At 31.4% G+C, this 20,995-nt stretch overlaps 1 protein-coding gene across 1 annotated transcript in view; it reads left to right on the top strand.

Moving 5' to 3' along the window:
- The first annotated feature begins 673 nt into the window (after nt 1-673).
- LOC119828542 (neural cell adhesion molecule 1-like) overlaps nt 674-20,995 on the top strand; it is an 89,054-nt gene continuing 68,732 nt past the window's right edge. Inside the window, exons 1-2 of the mRNA XM_038350726.1 lie at nt 674-791; nt 3,381-4,051. Coding sequence (XP_038206654.1) covers nt 3,952-4,051 — 100 coding nt within the window. The 5' untranslated portion in view covers nt 674-791; nt 3,381-3,951. The remainder of the gene's footprint in view (nt 792-3,380; nt 4,052-20,995) is intronic.

Raw genomic sequence — 20,995 nt, 5'->3', positions numbered from 1 at the left:
TCGCTAAATGACCTTGGGAGATTTAGCGAAAGCTTCAAAGCTAGACTGCTATTAAAATACGAGGAGTTGCCTAGATTATAGTTAAAGTTGAAAATTTCAGTTTCAGCAATAATACCATCCAGATATTTCTAAAGATTACTAATCAAATTAGTTTACTAAGTAAAATAAAGTATGGTTTAGAAAATAATGTGATTAATTCGCACTCTAATTATAAATAAAGTTTTATAACTACAACATAACCCAAATATTTATACAATATTCTCCCTGATGAGCATATTCAATTGTTATCTTCCTATATGGCTCATTTTACTTATAATAATAAAACACTAATGCGACACTAATTACAGAAATCTTACGTTCACGAAGTCTGTTAATTAATAATTAATATCGAAAAATTGCTTCTATATCATTAATTATACGCGTGTCGAGGTGAAGCGAAAGTCAAAACAACTATTAGAACAATTCTCGAAATAACGATTTATTCTGGAAAGCATTTTGACAAGGTTTAACGAGAACCACGGTACGGTCAATGCGCTAATTCGGTTCGCAGCAATTAATATGTAGCTGGCAGTGAGAAAGCTTACCTGGAGGCGAGTTCGGTTTGCGCACCCCGTAGGTAGCGAGGTGGCGATACACATTGACTCGTTCGGCATAGCCAGTCCACCGCGCGCCACGCGCTTTGCTGAACGCGTGTGCCCTTAGCAGTACGAACTTTGTGCCTCATTGACACGTGATTGTGTACCGACTGTACCGTACACATGTTTGTTTACTGGACTGATAGCGCAACTTAGGTTTGTACTCACAAATAAACAGACAATTTAAATACTTTTTTTTTTTAATTTTTATTTACATATGGTTTGTGCCGCTGTTTATTTTAGGATTTTATTTAGGATTTTATAGCGAAGTTAGTATTTAAAAATTGTTGTACTTTACTTTTTGTTTACTAATGTTTTACTTCTAATATACTTAATAATCTATTAAATACTTTCTAGTAATTATGTAATATAATGACTTTCACACCGTTCTTTAATTATTGTATAAGAAGTGTGCTACGTACATTCGTAGCGCGTGCTACGAAAGAACAGACAACTACTTATTGATGAAATTTATGAACTATTGCGTATGAATAGTGTAACCTCCATGCTCTATTTTCTTGAAATATATTTAAAAGTTAATTTAGAACTCAAATAAAAATGTCCCTAAAATATATGACAGTAAGTCATATATAAACCATAACAAGTTATAATCAAAGACATCAAAAGACCGTGACAATAAAATCAGTTTTATAAAACCATTCTAATGCCTTTTAAATTGCTGTTGTTGTTTGATTACTACATCATTCTTGTTTTCATAGTTTGAATGCAAATATAATACGGCAGTCATTTATTATTAGTATTATATATACTATATACTGCCTACTTCAGTAAATTATTACTACTTGTCTTTATATACATTTCTGTATTGTTATTTTTATTATTGTTTGTTGTGGCTGTTGTTTGAAATATTTTTCTTGTGAATCTATTTGTTCTATCTTTTTGATATTTTCGATTAACATGTCTAGATATTTGTAGTTTCATAAATAAATAAATTTGAAAAAGTTAGATTTTATGTATCTTTGCAAGATCTTTTATATACCACAGAATATGCGATTATTCCAGTTCGGTTTTAAGATTTTTAAACATTCGTATACATGTCATTCAATAAATAAAAAATTTATAAAAAAAATACTTTGGACTATGAAGATAGGAACAATAATCAATAAGTGCATCATATCAACATTGATTGTTTTAATATCGTCAATAATATACTGGAAAAGTTTGGTATTCAGACAACATTTTAATTATCTAGATTAATATACAAAATTCGTGAGAACGTTGCGTGCAAGAAATGGTTAGCATTATTTTAATTTATATTTGCAAAATCTACTCTCAGTTTATGTGTACATTTTATTTGTATGTTAATAGAGACAATCATCTTTCTTTATCGCAAATTTAATCCATTTAATAGCAGTTCTTAAATTGAGGAATTCTTACATATAAATTTGATTTGTAACCTCTTAGCTTATTTTGACCAAAGTATATTATGTGAAAATGTTTCAGTTTGTAGGTTGAAAACCTATCTTGTTTATTTTTTTCGCTTAATAATTACTAATACACATTTACAAGGGCTGTAATTACTGGAATAGCAAACCAATGGACTTAAAATGAGGATCGTGAATCTGAGGATCGTTAGATGATAGGCTGGAGAGTCATAGAAAAAATAAGGAATATAATGAATGTCAACAATTTTTTTTTTGACATTTTATTTTAATAACGTCGCCTCTGAGAACATCAACTTTCAACTTCCATTAATTAAAAAATCCATTAGGCTGTCATAACTGAGATTCAGGTAATAGAAAATGTGAAAAAACCAACAGTTACGTGTAGAATTCATTTTTACGCTATTTCAATAGAAAGCAACCAGTTCAATGTGTATAAGCCAGTAATTGTACTAGCTCGCATAACACAATATCGAAGTTCATTTTCCTTTTACGCGGCAATTCTTGACTATATTTTGCAACACCATCACGTAACATGTTTCTTAAAAGCTATACAGGGACACGATGTCTCCTAAACTACATTAGCGCTTCGGCACTCGCTCCGGGTCGTTGAGCTGCTTTGATGAAGGATTTGCTTCTTGAAAGCTTTTGTTAAATTTTTCTTAGAGAAATTCCCTCTTTAAATAAATAGAAATGGCTTACTGGCGACAGAATTGTACCGGGGTTGTTATGGCTTCATAATAGTTTCTTTAGCCTCTCAGGTTTCTGGGAACGGCCAATTACTTTAAAAGCAATTTTTGTATTTGAGACGTATTCCATTTTTGTGATGGTATATTAAACAAATGCAGAATAACATTTGTTTCAATAGTGTCGCTAATAATATTACGTTTTTAACATTTCACGCAATACAGAACGTTATAAATATGATTACAATGTTACTGGCATACAAATTCTTGATTGAAAAATAAAATGTTATTTCTGATAGTGCATATAATTTCATATTTTCGTTTTTGTTATTTACAATGAAAAACTGGTACATATATTTTTATTGATACTTCAATACGACTATAGTCTTAATAAAGCCATATATATGTTTATTATATGAAACTTAAAGCCTTGGTTTATGGCGTTAAGCTTAACGCAACAAGTAATTTAAGTACATATTTATTGACAACTCTTGGTTTGCGAGCTCGTAAACTACGATCCAACGAGCGGTCGTTAAACTATAGGGTACAAATATCTCCCTCCGTCCCTAACTAATATCAATGTAGCCTTCCCATCAATTTTATATACTACCTGTCAAAATATGCGCACATGAATGAGGTACTGTATTTTGTTCCAGGTGTCCATTTGTCGTCGAGCGCACACCGTTGCTAAAAGAGTCTTGAATAATTCATCGGCATATTAAGCCGGGACCCAAGCGAAGCCGTGCGTGTTACACATTACACTAAATAGCGCCGGTGTTGCCAGCATATAAAATAAACACATAACATTAATTACATTTGACAAGACTTCATTATTTTTATCTGGCAATGAAGATACTTGTATGAACGCTTATTTAATTTTGGCGCGAGTTCTGAAAGACATTCTAATACACAATCAACATTAAATAAAAAGACACTTAATAGTGGTGCAAATGAAATAATAAAGTGCTGAATCAGTGACTTTAACCTCTATATTGAATGACTAAAATCGAAGCTATCATCAATAGAATAATGAAAGTAACCAAAAAGCGAGCGCGGAATGGACGTTCAATTTTAGTTTTAAAAATTTTCCTACCACTGAAAACGATATCCTTTTACGTAAATTAGGCATACGAGTTGAATGTGAATCGACAATAATTAAGTTAAGTAATATATGCGCCAAAGTTTAATTAGTAAATAGTGTAAATATAGTGATACGACGTATGTTATATGCATGATAAAATGGCACTTAAGTACTTTTTAGTGATTTTGACATCTGCGGTATTAGTGTTGGGGACAGGCGAGTGGAGTGAAGATGCGGAAGATTTAGGTAAGCATTTTACTTTTTATTTATTTGCATTTACTTAATTGTACAGGTAGATTTTGAACCCAGCGAACTGTTATTTCAGCAAAAATGTTTTCTTACAAATGAGTAGTAAACCCTACATAAAAAGGTAACTTCAGCCGTCCTTTCAAGTGATCACGCAAACTCAAAGTGAAATGAAATAAAAAATATATTACAAGCTGTTGATTCTCAGAGAGCTTTTACAATAGAACGCCAGATCTCACCTTAATATTCACAAGATGTGCTGTTTGCAGGTGGAGTTGATTTGACTTTATATTCTTTCTTCATTGTATTTTATCGCTACGTGCTGTCTGAGGGTACCTCTAAATTAGGCTGAATTTCTAAGACGAAATTACCTAACGCGCGGAAATATTATATCATTTTTGTTTGAATTCCAGAATATTCGCCGCGCACACACGAATGCCTTATCGTGAGTTTTTGTAACACTTCATTGTGCCAAAATGATAACAAATATAAAATACAATAGAAATACAATAAGAATTCGTGAAACACATATAAAATAACATGTTTTATTTTATATGAACGTTATATATATATTTATACTATCGTAAAGTAAGTGATTTAAACGTGTAGTCAATTAATATAATTAGAGTATTTTTTTAATCATTAATTTGAATTAAAGAACGTGATGGATTTTTATTTTATAACAATTGTTTAAATTTGTTGAATTTCCATAATTTTGATGTTTAGACTGCAGTAGCAGTGGTCAATATTAAAGGCCTACGTAACCCAATAAACTACAAAACATTATATTCCTTCATCTTCTATTAGTAGGAAGTTACGTCGAAAGGGGTCACCTTAAAGTGCACCACAAAGAGCGAAAGCTAACACTACCAATATACCTAACATTTAATTTCAATAAAAATCAACATATAAAGAATTAATTCCTATTTCCCTTGGTCACGGCAGCACGCGTGACCAGCTGGATCGTTTTCGCTAATTCCCATCTTGTTCTGTTCGTTATTTTCAGGAGAAGGAATGCATGCAAATCTTAAGAAGTTTACTGAAATAATTAAAAATATTAAAAGAATTTAACGGCTTTTAAAATTTCACGCGTTTCACAGTTTGCACGAAGACAGGAAGACAGACAGACAGATTTATCTATTGAGTTAGCCAGTAGGTTCTTGATTCTACATAATAGATTTTTTGGTTTGACTATAGATTTAGGTACATGCAAGAGAAAAAGGATCCATTTAAATATGATTTCAGAATAAACTAACACATAAAGTATTTTAGTGGACCGTACTATAATCTGGTTTGTTACCAGATTATAGTACGGTCCACTATAATACAATCCAGTAATTAACACGACATTCCTTCTTGTTGTGTATAATCATGAAAAATTAGCTCAGCTTTTAATGAAGCGGCCTTATTATTCATAAAAACTCGTGCAGTGAACCGCCCTAAACATTGAAATAAACAAAAGCGGAACTATTTAAATGTTTGTTTTCGAAACTGCCGGTTTCAAACAAGAAAACTTTGCATTATTGTCGTTTTAAAACAGAACAATCTTTGATCGTTTCGCTTTCCAGTATTTTCATACTCTTTACTGGTAGGAACTAAGAAGGCTTCTTGCAGGAAACGAGTTGGCATTTCGCCAATTTCTTTGTCTTGTTAAGGCTTTTTAAATGTCAGTGAGAATGTTTGCAGTATGGAATTAGTTTAAATTTGCCTTTAGACTATTTATCTATTTACTAAAATCACACTTGTGACTTTGAATAATAAATTGATTAAGAACTTTAACAAACTTTAAATAAGAATAGTAATGAATAAGTAGCTTTGTAGTTCTCTGTAATTAGGCTCTCAAAGATTTAATGAATTAAAATTTTAATTATATCAATTAGCAAGAATTATAAATCGAAGAAAACCAAACGAAACGATGCTGTGCTCGTAATTAATGGATAATCTGATTGAATTAATTTCATGTAATCCGTTTATTTTACTGTAGGTTATACAACCATATTATAGTTTCTGTCTATCTAGTTTCAGTGCTCCAAATTGTATCCATTATAAGGCGCGGCTAAACTGTACAAGGTGTGGAATAAAAGGTAAAGATAGGAAATTGGATACCTTTTAAGTAGCGTTACTTAGCAATATTTTACGTGATTCTGAAATGTTCCGAAGAAAAATTGTTTTGAGTGGAATGTGAACGTTGATTCGACTTTGATTTTTTTTAGTTATTTAGATAGTTGTTGTTCGGTCGGTTGTTAGTGGCTCATGGATCAATGTAAAGGTTTGACAGTTAATGGATTATTAGTTACTAGACGATCATCTCGGCTCCGCCCGGATATCAAGATTCCTGCTTTATCCTAAGAGAGCATTTAAGTATACCATCACCCAAGTCAGCTCATACCCTGTCTGTATACCAAATTTCACCAAAATCCGTTCAGTAGTTTCAAAGCGATTGACGGACAAACATCCAAACAAACAAATTTTCACATTTTAATATTAGTCTGATAATAGGAGCGTGGTAGTGTGATGTTCAGTTAGTTAATTTAAAAATTGTTATGTTTGTTTTAAACCAATGAACGTGATAATGGGGTTTTAATTTTTATTTTATCTTCACTTAATCTAACTCCAAGGCTACCAAACACAATATTCTAGGTCTTAGAATATATGAATCGGTACTCAGTCTACATTTAATATTGATGTTTCAGTACAGATGCATATCTTAATGGGCGGCGGTGATTAATTGATAAAAGATAAAACGCCTCATGATTTGCGTGCTATGAATTATAGTCGGTTATTTGAATTTGTAGATTCGTTACTGTGAAATGCGATTTTACGTTTTTGCATTAAAAAATATTTTGAAACGATATTGATATCATTTACCGGGTAAAACGTATTATCATATCACTTAGAAATTTGTGTGCTGTATTATATTAGGCATAAATCTTACTCATATTAATTTTGTTCTTATGCAAAAGCGATTATTTTTTTATTACTAGCTGTAGAACGTCTTTTTTAACAAGCTTTATTAACTTCAACTACTGATTTATTACTTATTACTATTACTATTATAGTCATTTTTATATTAAATAAATAAAAGCTAACATAGTATTCAGTGATGACGTGGTTAAAATATTTTCGTAAAACAGGACCAAAATATAATATGCTATAAAGTGGAGCGAGTAATTTACTTTAAGAAAGAGGCTCTTGACGAGACAAAGTGATAGTCTGGCGTAATGCCAGAACGGTGATGTGAAATGATTGCCATTTCTACGTTATCTACGTTAAACGTCTGACGAATGAAAACTTCGTATGTACATGTATATTTTTAAAGGATTTAAACTTTACAAGGAATGATTTTACTTAAAACTTGTAATGATAAAGCAAAAGATAATTAATTACATGCCGAAATGGCACACTTATAAATTATATTTGCTTAAAGATTATGAATATTGTTGCTTATAGTCCGGTCAAATAAAAATATAGAAGCAATAGTCATAAAATTATTTGATTAATATAATTTTAATAGAAATTTGCTGGGACTCTTTAAAACTACTCCATAAAGAAAATCTAAAAAAACCGCACCTATTCGATACCTGGAAAAAAGTTACTTAGGTTCAATAGGTGAAAAGTCAAAAACGTTGAATTTCAGAAAAAAAACTAAGCATTAATATAAAACGATTCTGGTAAATATTGTTAATCAGATTATTATCAATAAAAATACTATTTGCCTTTTCCCTAAGAGCCACCGTTTCTGAGATAAATACATACCTACATAGACAACTACTAGACATAATCATAAGCATCCGCAGTAGTAATTTAACCTTTTCAACTACTTTCGTCTTAAGGCAATCTATTCGCTTATCAGCATTCTCTTAGGCTACCTTAAAAATTGAAATTATTTTGTATTGTTAATTACAGAAATTATTTTGTATTGGTCCTGTATTGTAAACTTACTGCACTTCTAAAGCAATCAAAGACGTGGCTAAAGTTTAGAGGATCTGACAAGGAGTCGTGACATCTGAAGTTAATCACATATTGCCCATTATAGACTGTGTACTTTCGTGTGAATTGAATTCTGTTTAAATGCAATTCAATTTTATAAAGTATTGAATATCATTCGTCTCAGGATTTTAGATGGTAACCCTATGCCTGGTGGCTATGTTATACAGAAGTGCAATGTTTTTCCAGTGCATGTTAAACACCATTATATAAAAATAATTTGATTTCATACTTTTATTTTGAATAATGGACTTTTTTGATTTTAAAAAACATTACATTCCTTTTGATGCAATCGGGAGAAAGGCAAGTGTCAGAACTTTATGATGCTCCATATCAGGAAATTATTTAACAATTTGTAGTTTTGACAGATCCATCTCGTTCGTGGCAACAAAGTATTGTTCGATCCCGCAGCATCATAAAGTTGCTATATTTGTTTTTCGTTTCTGTTAATCCATTTTTAGCAGTCAAGTTTATTAAATGCTCTGTCACGGTGTTATTGTCGTCTGTATCTCAGTAAAATTATCAATGTTTAGTAGTTTTAGGCAAGAAAAACAGGAAACATATATTTTAACAAATCTTAAGCCATAAGAGAAATGTATTCACTCAGAATAATAAATTATATGACCTAAATAGAATTGAGCGATATTTAGATTGGTTCCACTTGCATCAGCATGATAAGTTAACCTTTTGAAATCTTTTGAAAAAACAAAGTCTACCTGGGAAAAGTCGGGGTGAGTCGCTAGTATAATATAAATAGAAATGTCACAAACATTCATATTAAAATGTGTATGAATTTTTTGCATACAAATATCATGAAACCTCAACTTTAACTTGACATGCAAAAAATGCATATGCAACGTTTCTATAATATCAGCAATTACTTAAAGTGCATTTTTGCTACACTCCAATTTATTAACATATGTAAATGCAATTACATTAGAGATCTCTTTACGGAAAAAATTTGAAATGTTAATAATAAAGCTCTCGGTATTCATTTGTATACTGTCCCGTAATTTGCAATGCAATATTGTACAACAATAATCGAAACTTCATTATTTATACAGTACTAATAAATTCTATCGCATAAACACCAAGTGTAAAATTAGTTATGATTTATGGCTGATGTAAACAAATGCAATCATTGAACTAATTTACAGCTATTCAGTAAAACTGAAAACAACATTGAATACCAATGCAATGGTACATAAAATAATATAACTAAATCAGAACAATATTTGCATTATATTTGTCGTTTATGGCAAACTTATTACAAATTTACCTTCCACTAAACTTTGAGTGATACTCGGGGAGATTTCTTTATCTACAAAATATTTAAAATAATACTAAAGTATAAAGTGTTTATCCTTCAATAAATCATTGTTTAATCAGCCATCGAGACATTACTTTGAGTAAACTCACAATATATATGTTTTGATAAATCTGAAAATTTAGACCGGAATATTTCTCCGACAGAGCGTAGGCAATTATATGAAATATTTCAAAGGGTTTTCGTTGCTTCCATCGAAATGTTCTCTAAATAATCCAAATAATCTTATTATGAGACTCTTGTACACTAATTTAAAATTCATTATTCACTGTAAGATTTGAATTCGCTGAATGAATACCAATTTATGTGTATCGTTTTTTGCCACCTGATGTCCTAAACTTTTTTAATAACGCATCGTTTCAACCTCTACTTTTAGTTCGAGATCACGTCTCAAAGTTTTCGATTGGCAGTCCAGCTTTCCTGAATAATGTTCTCCGCATTTCTCATCTGGCATGCTTAACGTCACAGCTCATTTATCTATGAAAAATAGTTATATATTCTGCAGACGAAATCATTTTGAGATAACTCTATAAGTTATTTATAAGTCTCGTGTTCAAGAATAAATTTAAATTTTCTTGTAATACCTATAGGTACATTTAGCTTTCTTTTTGCAAAGCGAAACTATAAATGCTTTAGTGGTTCATTATCATCAGAATTAGTTAAAAGACCAACGATTACGGAGAAGAGCAGTATTTGATATTAAATTATATAAGTATTTCTTAATTATATATAGTTTCATGGTTCAGTAATATTTATAAAACTTGATATTAACAGGGCTCAGAACAAGTGTAATTTTCCACTGACTACACAAATGCCAAAAACGTACATATGTATGAACGTATGTTTCCGCTGTATGCTACTGATTGGTTTCATAGATGCAACATAAAACTTTTTAAAACATGGTGGTTTCCGATAACAATAGTTTTGGACGGATACTTGCTATCCCAGAGAACTTTACGGAAGCTAGAATCAGAGTGCATTCTTAATACGTTCAAATTAATATTCATGTCAATTGCCTTTTGATAACCAATTATTATTTTTTTATATTAGATAATATATATCATCTTGAAATTTCATTGAAAATCTGGATCTAACTATTGAGCTATCACTGCGAAACAATCGCAGCATATCACGTAAATTTTATAGTATAATTTTGCAACATTAAACTGCAGTTTGATCTCGAACCATTAACCTGAAACTGAACAGCTATAAATGTGAAGAATACGTGACTGTATGACATTGTATTTTATTGTAACAGACCCGTGAAATGTCAAGAGGAAATTGTCTTTCCCTTGTAGGAGAGATAAAAATGAAATTGTAACTTTACACTCATTTATGTGCAGAAATGTAGTTTCTTTCATGTCGAAGAAACGAGAGAATCTTTATTTGATTTGTTGCTTGAAGAATATAACAATTATAAGATATTCTTTGTTTTGAAATGACGCAATATTGATCACATGGATACATTGTAGCTGATTTATATGGTTTAAAAGTAAAACACTAAAAAGTACTTGTATAATTTTATTCTTTAGAAATTTGTATCTTTACAAAACACAAAAGTTTTTTGTTTTTAGTGGTTAATTTAGTTAAACTCAAACATTTATCCACTCAACTAGATCATAGGGAAGCGCGATTGAATCGTAAAAATGCGTTTAATTATTTACCACCAGTTCAGAGAGTGGTTTACAAGGACAAACTGCCAAGAAACTCTGTAATTAAGGATTTAAATAATAATCACACCCAAAACTTTACTTTAATGATTAAAAAGTATGCTCATAAATACTGTTACAATCATCCCGTTTTTCTGTCAAATTAATCTTTTAGCAACATATTATAAATAAATAATTACTGGCTTATTTTTAGTACAGTCAATAGATTTTTGGAAATCATATACGCTTACGTACTCCGTGTGTACCAACAGAGACGAGACGTGTGTAGAAGCGAATCTAAAATAAATATTCTTATGTGGTGTTTTCCAATTTCCCTCCATTCGTGCGAGCCTACATAGTCTATTGGACGAGTTACAACAATAAAGACCTCGTAAATTGCTGGACTGTCTGGTTTGACGAATTCCGAGCTCGAGGGCCCTCAACTGTGTGGTTGCCTCGACGCTACTCTCTCAAGACGAGGCCCCCGTGTATGTGCTGCGTCTTACCCATTTTATATCCCCTTATAGTCCAAGAAATCCTATATAATTCATGATAAAAGAATAATGTAATAACCAAAAAAAATTATCTTTGGAGCCTAAGGTCATTTTAAGTTTGTAAATGATTACGTCACATAAATAATTTGTAGAATAGAATTGTAGATATTATAAGATCATTGTAAACAATTTTTTCAGAGTAATAAAAAAAAATGTTTACGAGTGGAATGAAAAGTTTTAAATACACATAACTCCGTCTCCCAATGATTCCCTTTCTGTACGCTCTTAAAGCATTTCTATTGTTTTAAATGGGGAAATGACAGAACAATACTACAAGTCATACCTATCAGTCTGTTTTTAGACACCCTACATTTGCTATTGTTTTTTTATACAAAGTGAGCCTTTAGGCTCTTCATTCAAACACAGGCGCGACGGATTTCCATTTAAACATAAGGTATAAAAAGATATATTTTCATTTTAAGTTTATTGTACCTAAAAATTTTTTATCCACTCAACATCGTGCTGTTTACATTTACATCTGTCCATTTATTGCATATTTTCTCTTCGACTAGACCTTAAACAAACAAAACACGTGGTGTAATTCGTAATTTCATAATTTGCTTAGGATTAAAACATTAATTAAAAATTAATCCTTCATACACTCGAGCGAGCGAAACGTAAATAATAATTTTAGACGGCTGTGCCGCGGAGTTATACAAAGTTAGTATCGAGTTGAGAGTGGCGTCCGTCGCCACATATTTGTTTGCCGAAAATACGTGAGTTTAACCGGCGTAAATTAATTACATGTTTGCCCTGCTGTAATTACGCAGTTCACGTGCTTCTGATGCAACTCAATATGACCCAGTTTTTACATAATGCGAACAAACTGGTGCATGTTAAACGCTGAATAATTAGGGAGATTTAAACGGTCATGGAAACAACGTAATTATCGGTGACGAGTCTGATTGTTCTCTGATCCGTATCAGAGTCTTTATTGATATCTATTGAGAAATTCGAAATCCACTAGAATTTCAAATTATTAATTTATACAATCGTATTTACGTAGGGTGAATAACCGCTGTAAATTTCGTTACTTGGATACTGTAAATTCTGAAATCATCAAAGCTAAATTAATTTAGTTGGTAAAATATAGTTATTTAATAATGTTCAACTGAGCTTACAAACGTGTCACTTGTGTATGTATTGCGTAATTAAAATGAAATTGTACGATATAAAAAGAGAAGTGACATTTGAAAAACGTCGCGGAGGGAGAGGTCACCGCATTTTGTTACCCGTCACTGTGAAAACCCTATTCTGCTCAATCCTTGTACAGAGTGACGTGTGACAGCGTTTTTAGTTATTCTCTGAATTGGGCGTATTCGTTTATTCGAACTGTCAATTTGGATGTTTGTTACTTAGTATTTGTAATGTGCAGAAACGTATATTTTGACGACTGAATACAACGAAATAAAATGTTAATCTTATGGTGTGAAATTTACAATCAACCATATACTGCAAACGTTGTAATTCAATGTATTATTACATTTTTTTTAATATTCCTTTATTATCATGATATTTCATAGTACACCAATTTATAATACTGCCTCCATGCATAAGGAATTGATATTTTGTTTAAACTTGTTTGAATAAACGTCTTTAAACAATTGTTAATATCATTCTGATTCGGGCAGGCACAGACATAGGTATGCTTTGGTTATATGGTTGAATACATAAATATTTTATGTTTAGAAATTAAGCTCAGAAGTTAAGACACTTGTAAGCATACAAAGCAATATAACCAGATACTTGTGTGCGTACAGAGTATGATGAACAGCTATGTCGTATTCAAAGGTTTACAAAATTCAATGTGAAAAGAAATGATGGCAATTACTGCTATTTCTGTGCGCATCAATGTGTAAATGCAACCGGACACATCAACCTGGTATTGTAAGTGAAATGGAGCATTTACCGTAATTGTCCATTCGCGAGTGCATTTCACAAGATAGCTACGTAAAATTACACACTCCGAGTTGTGGTCGAATGTTGGTTTTGCAAATATTTCCCGACTAAAGCTAGCCATTACCTTTACGGTCTTCTGAAGGAATACAATTGTTTTTAACTCGTCCTTTGAACGTTATTGTTATGGCAATGTAAGTGTGGCAAGTTGAGATTTCATTCAGCTATACTGTTATGGGAAATATTCGTAAATGGCAACTAGAAGTGTTATTTTATTATACAAATGTGTTTATTAAAGTATTAAATGAAAACAAGTCAGAATAAGGCAGCGGTTGAATTTAATATTATGATATTTAATGCAGTTATATATAGAAGTACGTAAAAATAAAATGCTAATTTCAACTTATTATAAAAATGCATATATTGGTTCGTCATGAACGATAGCTCTATATTAATTAATCAAAAAAGAATAAAAGTAGGAGACGATACTTATATAATGAAAGTGTATCAAAAATATTTCTATATCATTCCAAATATGAATATATTCGGTATATTAAAAGTCTTAAATAATAAACTTCAAAGTAAATCTCACCTTCACGAATATTTTAAAATAGCGTGGGAAATATTACGTGCAATTTGCAAAAGATTAAAAGGAACCCCAACGTTTACAATCTTTTAAGGGCAGAAAAAGAAAAAAGTAACACGTAGCATTGAAATCCAGTGTCTAGACATAGTCGTAAAAGTAAGTAAACATATTTACGGATCTTAAATTCTGTTGACATGGTACGAACGAATTAAAATTAAGGGTTATCGAACGATATTTTTACAGCTGTAACTCTTTTATCGTTTGCGTGGAACTTTTTAAAAGAAAATCATACAGGCCTCAAACTATGTAATGAAAAGAAGTAAAAAAACGTAATGCATTTAACAAAAACAAAAATAACTACACGAACCCAAAACCACTAATAAGAGTTTACTTTCTCAGAAAAGTGATCCACTTATATCGTATCTTCTATGTTTTTAATACTTTCTACTGGACACTGCGCAGTTTTATGATCCTTTAGCACATGATAACTAATAAACCACTAGAGGTTTAGCATTGCATGACAGTTCACAGCTCACAGCGCGCCAGGCAGACACAAGGTTTATATAGTTTAATTAGCTTTTAACGTTCAATTTATTTGTATTGAAACTTAAATGAATCTGAAAAACTTTTAAATCTTAATTGCTTTAAAAACTTTACATCAGCGAGTGACATTTAGGTACTTGAAAGAACTGAAATTTTTTTCATTAAGCGTTACCTTATCTTATTAATATTCCTTCAGTTTTCCGAAGAAGTATATAACACTAATATTTTTTATAGATATTATTTTAATTAACAATAAGTAGAATTCAAAATATTAAACCTATTGCGTTGCGTTGCTCTTTGAAATAGCGTTATATATTTCAAGCATGTAAAAAATATTGTTTTAATAAAAAATTGGTAAATAAATAAAACGAAACGAAACATTTGACTAATATTATAAATGCGAAAGTTTGTAAGGATGTGTGTGGGTGTTTGTTGCTCTTTCACGCTGGACAACTGGAATAACATATAGGCACCTTTTTATCCCGATATTCCTACGGGATACGATCTTACGCGGGTGAAACCGCGGGGCGCGGGTAGTATTTGATAAAGATTATTATTTCTGATAGTAGCTTTTGACTATGGAAAATTAACAAATATTTTCGGTGCGGTGTGTTTATTTTTGGATATGATAAATATTTAATTGAAACTCTAAATAAGTGTGCATAGGGCTATAATTGAATTGAACATCAAATGATAAATTCAATCATCTGTTCAAACATCACTTTGATTATAGCGAGCATGAGCGAGATTTTATTATAATGTCAATTAAAAATTTCATTGAACAGTAACGTTCGTATATGCGAATGAAGTTAGTATGTCTTTATTACATTTCTATTTCAGAATAGGTACAATATGTATACTCTACATTTAGTTAATAAAGAAATCATTAAAACACTCAAACGACGTATCCCGTTAATATTTAATATACTTAGTTAAATGTGAAAAAATTCACATAAAAGATTATCTATACGAAAAAACTAATTCAATCAGTAATATTTCAACACCTCACAATATTATTGTGCTTTCATAATTAAATTAGTTCGGAGGTTGGCTTACATCGCTTATACATTCACTACCTATTTTCACTTAAAACATTCGGAACTTTATAAGAAAGCTGGCGTTGTACTTGACATTGTGAGAAACTACGAATAAAGAACCATTCAAGGTTAAAGTATTCGAAGAAACTTGAACCCCTAGAGAATCGATATCAGGGAACACAGATTTAGTATCGCATGTTTAGCTAGTCGACTCAGCTCATTAAAATCGCCTTGAAACTCTAATTAAGCACTCTTTAAAGTATTCAGCCATTTTGACGTCGACACCGACCGTCTGCATATCAATTATGCAATACAATCTCATTTTAATAACACCTCTTGAAAAAGCAATTAGAAGAAATTTAAAAGTGTTTCGAAAGCTTCTATCGAAAGCAGTTCTGTAGAATGTTTGTTTCTTCCGCGAATTTAGGACGTCTTTTTATATTTTCACCTCGTTAATTTGAACCTCTATTTTAACTCAGATGTTTATAAAGTATAACTTGGAGAATTTGTATCAGGCCACATTTATTTCTTCTAAAATAAATTAAATTAAACAGATTTAATGATTACAGTGCTTTATCAATATGATCTGGACTAATACACACTACGTTTAAGTATTAAATAAATAAATGATATTAATATTTTATAGGAAATTCTCATAAACAAATTTTGCCACGCTTACATTGGGATAAAGAATATCGTTGAAGAATATTTTATGTTTGCTCAGTGCTTGGTTCGATGATTGAAGGTATTTTTTTTGTAAATATTTTCCCTCTAATCTAACAATCATTTCTATGATATAACATACTCGTACTTTGCAAGAAAATATGTTATTGCGTTGTAAGCTGAGAATGAGTTGAGTTGAATGTGCTATTTTTTCACATCCTTATAATAACGAGGAAAATAGCAAACATGGCGGTTCTCAGTAAAACAGATCAAGAGTAATTCTGCGTATTTTGTAGTTGAATCAACTAAATCTATCTGCATCACATATTCGTTAAATTACTTTATGTAATAATAGAATAGGTATACGAACGAATTTAGCAACGTATGTTTCGAATATTATAGGGGCTCAGTGCAAAGTTCACGATAGTAACTTTGAAGCCAAGCAAAGGAATGTCGTACAGATACCTAGCTTTGTTCATCTCGCCCATGCGTCCCTTACTTGTTAATCCCTTTAGGATCGCGCATCCAATGTAAGCTTAAAGATTTTTGGAATCAAGTTCACACCCACGTTTAGCTTACGAGTATTTCTTTAAATCTTATTCGTACTTTTCCAAGAATATCTGAACAGCGAATAAAGTCGTAGCGAATCATACTATCGACTTAAGCCAACAACAAAATTTAAGTATATCTTTCAAGTTAACAACAATTCGCAATATTATTTCGAAGGAGATTACTCAAGTGATATAAAACTCTGAACTCTTAACGCTGTTCATTTTGTCCCATTTCTCGGTATTAGTAGCACGAAGCGATTAGCGTGAAAACTTTGTAAAACAATAAAGACTTGACTAATGTTAAGCAGATAGGAAGCCCTCCAGAATAGCCGTCTGAAATATTCTTACTTCAAAAAGAAGTCATTAGAGAACTTTGGACTTTCCAACGCCCGGGGAGGATAAATATTTTCTGAGGATAGGGGAAACAATAATACCCCGATTTTGTTTAGTTTCTTTGTATCGAATTATTTCAAAGAATTCTCAAGAAATTACAAAGTTTTATTGATGCCATTAAAGGTATTATCAAAGGTAATATTATGGAGATATAAAGCTTAAGGGTAAATTGTTGTTTTTGAATTTAAGTACAAAGTTTTATTTGGTGAGTATGACAATCTCAGATAAATTGGTATAAAATTACTTTTAACGCTACAAGCGCTTATCTTTTATTGTACTTGATTATTTTAATATTTTTTGGTATGGTTCAGATTTATTATAAGATTACGAATATAAAACTTACACGTTTTTAATTTGCAGGGAAATTAATATAAAGTATCCGAGTATAAAATACATAAAAATGACAAAAACAAATTTAATTGAATGAAATTTACGCAGCAGTGAATTTTACGCGCCATAATTCGTACACTACATAAATGCCCAATAAAAAAGGGCCGTTTCTTGCGGGCCAAGTGTAACAAGGAGGAAGGAAGACATCGCCGTGACGTTAGTTTGATATACGAGCGGGTCCTTTTGTGTGATACTCGTTAATACGGAAACACAATGCGTCGCCGACAGCTCAGAGTTACGCTCGACTTAAGAATTCTGCGTGTGACAATGACGCGTGTCGCAAATGATTCGCCGGTTTTAAAGCGCATAGTTTGAAAGCTCATTAGAGTTTGGAAACGATTCGTTACACCGTCTGTTTATCTCTTACGTAAATTGAGTTATGGTTGCCCGGTTATGTACACGTATATGTGGATTCTGTATACAAATATTACTATTTACAATAATTTCCTTGTATTTCATTTACAAACAGTACATGTAGATTTTATCTTGCTATTTTAATAAAAAGTAATCTTCACAAAGATAATTCCAAAGAAACAATCATCAATAGACTTGTCTCGATTATTATTTAATAATTAGATATCGTAGTTTGTTCTCAACAAAATAAGATATGAGATATTGTAAACTGGGTCATATGGTCACAGGGGACATTACATGTTCACATAAGATCGAAGAAAAGATGTACCAGTTCTAGGTAAAGATGAATTAATTATTATGAATTAATATGTTATTGATGATTTCATAGTATGATATTTTATTTATGAACTAGCCCGCAAATTCGCCCGCACGGTCTACATAAATTTTCGTTGTACAAACTTTCGTCGCCTATTTTATCCCCTTGGCGGTAAAAAATTAAATCTACTATTTTTTACTTGTATGGCAATACAAAGATCGTTGTTTCAAGGTACAAGAAAACTAAAATCTTACGTACCTCGTGCAAAGAAGAAACTTACAAAGTAAAATCCATACGCTAACAAATAGGCGAGCGTATTAATAAAAGGATTTCAAATTAAAAGGCTCCGAGCGTCTCGTGGTTAGGGAGCGTACAAACGCTTAGAAAATAATTGTATGCACATAATTATTTGTGCAACGCCTGCTTTGTACGGTCGGACACTCCGGAACAAAGCGAGACTTTGGCAAAGCTCTTACTGGATAACTGAACGCTAGAAGTGCCAGTATATGTTGCGGATAATCGTTTTACTTGTGATATAGTGGCTCTGGCGTTCATTTATAATGTCACTCGAATTTGGTTAGAGTAATTACGTCTTTGTGCTTACTTACGAGGTGGTTGTTCTTGGATGTTCAGCTGTTCGCGTTTAAGGGTAAATATTTAGAGCGGAGATGGAGCGTTGATTTTGCTGTAAATAATAGTGCTTTAGTTCACAAAACGATGATGACATAACTGTATCAGTGGCGTAGCTTCCAATGAAGTTTACGTTGGTTGGTTGGTGAGTGGGTGATTTTCGTAGAACTAACGTAATTGACTTGTAATTATTCACTATTCCGTTTGCATTTAATATGGATACGCGCTTCGCTCCATTCGAAACAAGATAAATAAAATCTTACTTTATCAATCTCGTCTGTGTTTATAATCAACAGACTTCAAAAACGTTCCATATTTTTGGATCCAGAATATATGCAATTTTTCTCGATATTCGAAATCAGTATTAATAATATTGATGCTTGCTATACTATATTAAGTAATATGAAGCTGAAGCCTGTTACTTCTCTTCTCTTTATATGTACTTAGTCATCATTAGTTTAAAAAATCACATATTAATGATATTTTTTTAAATGGAAACCATTTATACTTTAATGTACATTTTTACTTTAATAATAATTTTTTTTTGAAATTATAAGCAGTAAGATGAATTGTATATGTATGTATTCTTTACATTGAATTGATTGATCTATATATACATTAACTAGCTAATCCCCTCCAGTATTGGTTACTCGAGAGGTCAAATATTAGAGGTTACTTAGTGTAAGGCAAATAAACCGCAATTGAATGCTTTAACAGTCTGACTACGAAGTAATTTCATTTGAAATATTTATAAAGCTATATCTTGGAAATGTTATAACTAAATAATATAATCTCTCGTTATTGGATGAAAACGTTAATAAATTTAGTTTCAGATTACAATTGCTAACAACATTTTTAATATTAAACGTGGTAAGTAATTTATTATAGAAATAGCTGATACTACTTTATCTCTCGTAATATAATAAATGCGAAAGTGATTCTGTCTGTCTGTTTCTTCTTCCCGCCTAAGCCACTCAACCGATTTGGAAAAATTTTATTAGAAATATAGTTTGTGACAAGAAAGGATATTCGTACGAAAATATGAAATAAATCACACCTTTGTGTTTACCTTTTAAAGGTGTGCATTTAGCTCTTATTTTTTTTTATATTTACTTGATATAATTTCTTTAATGTAATACCTGTTGGTGAACCTAAAATAAATAAAAAAAAAATACGGGAATGGTCGCATGGCAATGGGACGCGGCCGATTCCCCTGTGCTGTCTGTCTTCCTTTGGTTAGGCGGGTGAAGTGCGGGCAGAAAGCCAGTATTTTTTTAATAGTTCGCTTATATGAATCTATTTCACTTACTACCTACGTATACCAACATTTTACTTTTACAGTTCCGTTTGATTTTTAATTGTATTTTTCTTTATAGGCATAATATGGCCAAAACATTATTTCCATTGCTTTATAAGGCCATGAACTCATGAAATGCTCTTAGATCTTGATAAGTTTAATAATCTCTATCTAAGGCATATTTTAGCGTTTCCTTGAAACTTGGCTCAATGTTTGGCATTTTTATTTTCCCATAATTGTGCTTTAATTGATTTTATTTAATTGCTAAGTTTTTTCGATTTTGTCATATTGTTATCGTTAAATTGCACTTTCTTATATGGTTGCTTTATAAAGTTTCCACTTTCAAATTAAACAGAAAAATAATAAACACTACTGCATCCATAAATTTAGCATCTTTGTGGACTCGCGACGAAAACCGCAGGTGTTTCATTATTCCGTTTTAATGGAGTCAACGGCATTGGGTTATACGTCACACGGCACAAATAACGTTGCACGCTTGAATAGGATTCCATATATCAGTACATATTACACGCGGTTCTTTATTAACCGCGGCGTGTTTTCGCATATTACGCTGTTTCATTTTTTATGTAAATCATGGTTAATGCATTGCTAGAATGAAATTCTAGAATCATTTTGTATGGGACGATCGCTTGACAAATTTTTCGCTCGAAATAGCGTACTTGTACAAATATCGCGAATATACCTAGTCTTGCCATAAATATTGTAATAAAGAAAAAAGAAAATTGTTAACTGCAAATAACATTTATTACT

Source organism: Zerene cesonia, chromosome 8, assembly GCF_012273895.1.
Source record: "Zerene cesonia ecotype Mississippi chromosome 8, Zerene_cesonia_1.1, whole genome shotgun sequence".
Classification (NCBI taxonomy): domain Eukaryota; kingdom Metazoa; phylum Arthropoda; class Insecta; order Lepidoptera; family Pieridae; genus Zerene; species Zerene cesonia.
The sequence above is the reverse complement of the archived record's forward strand: the minus strand, read 5'-3'. Positions and strand labels throughout refer to the sequence as shown.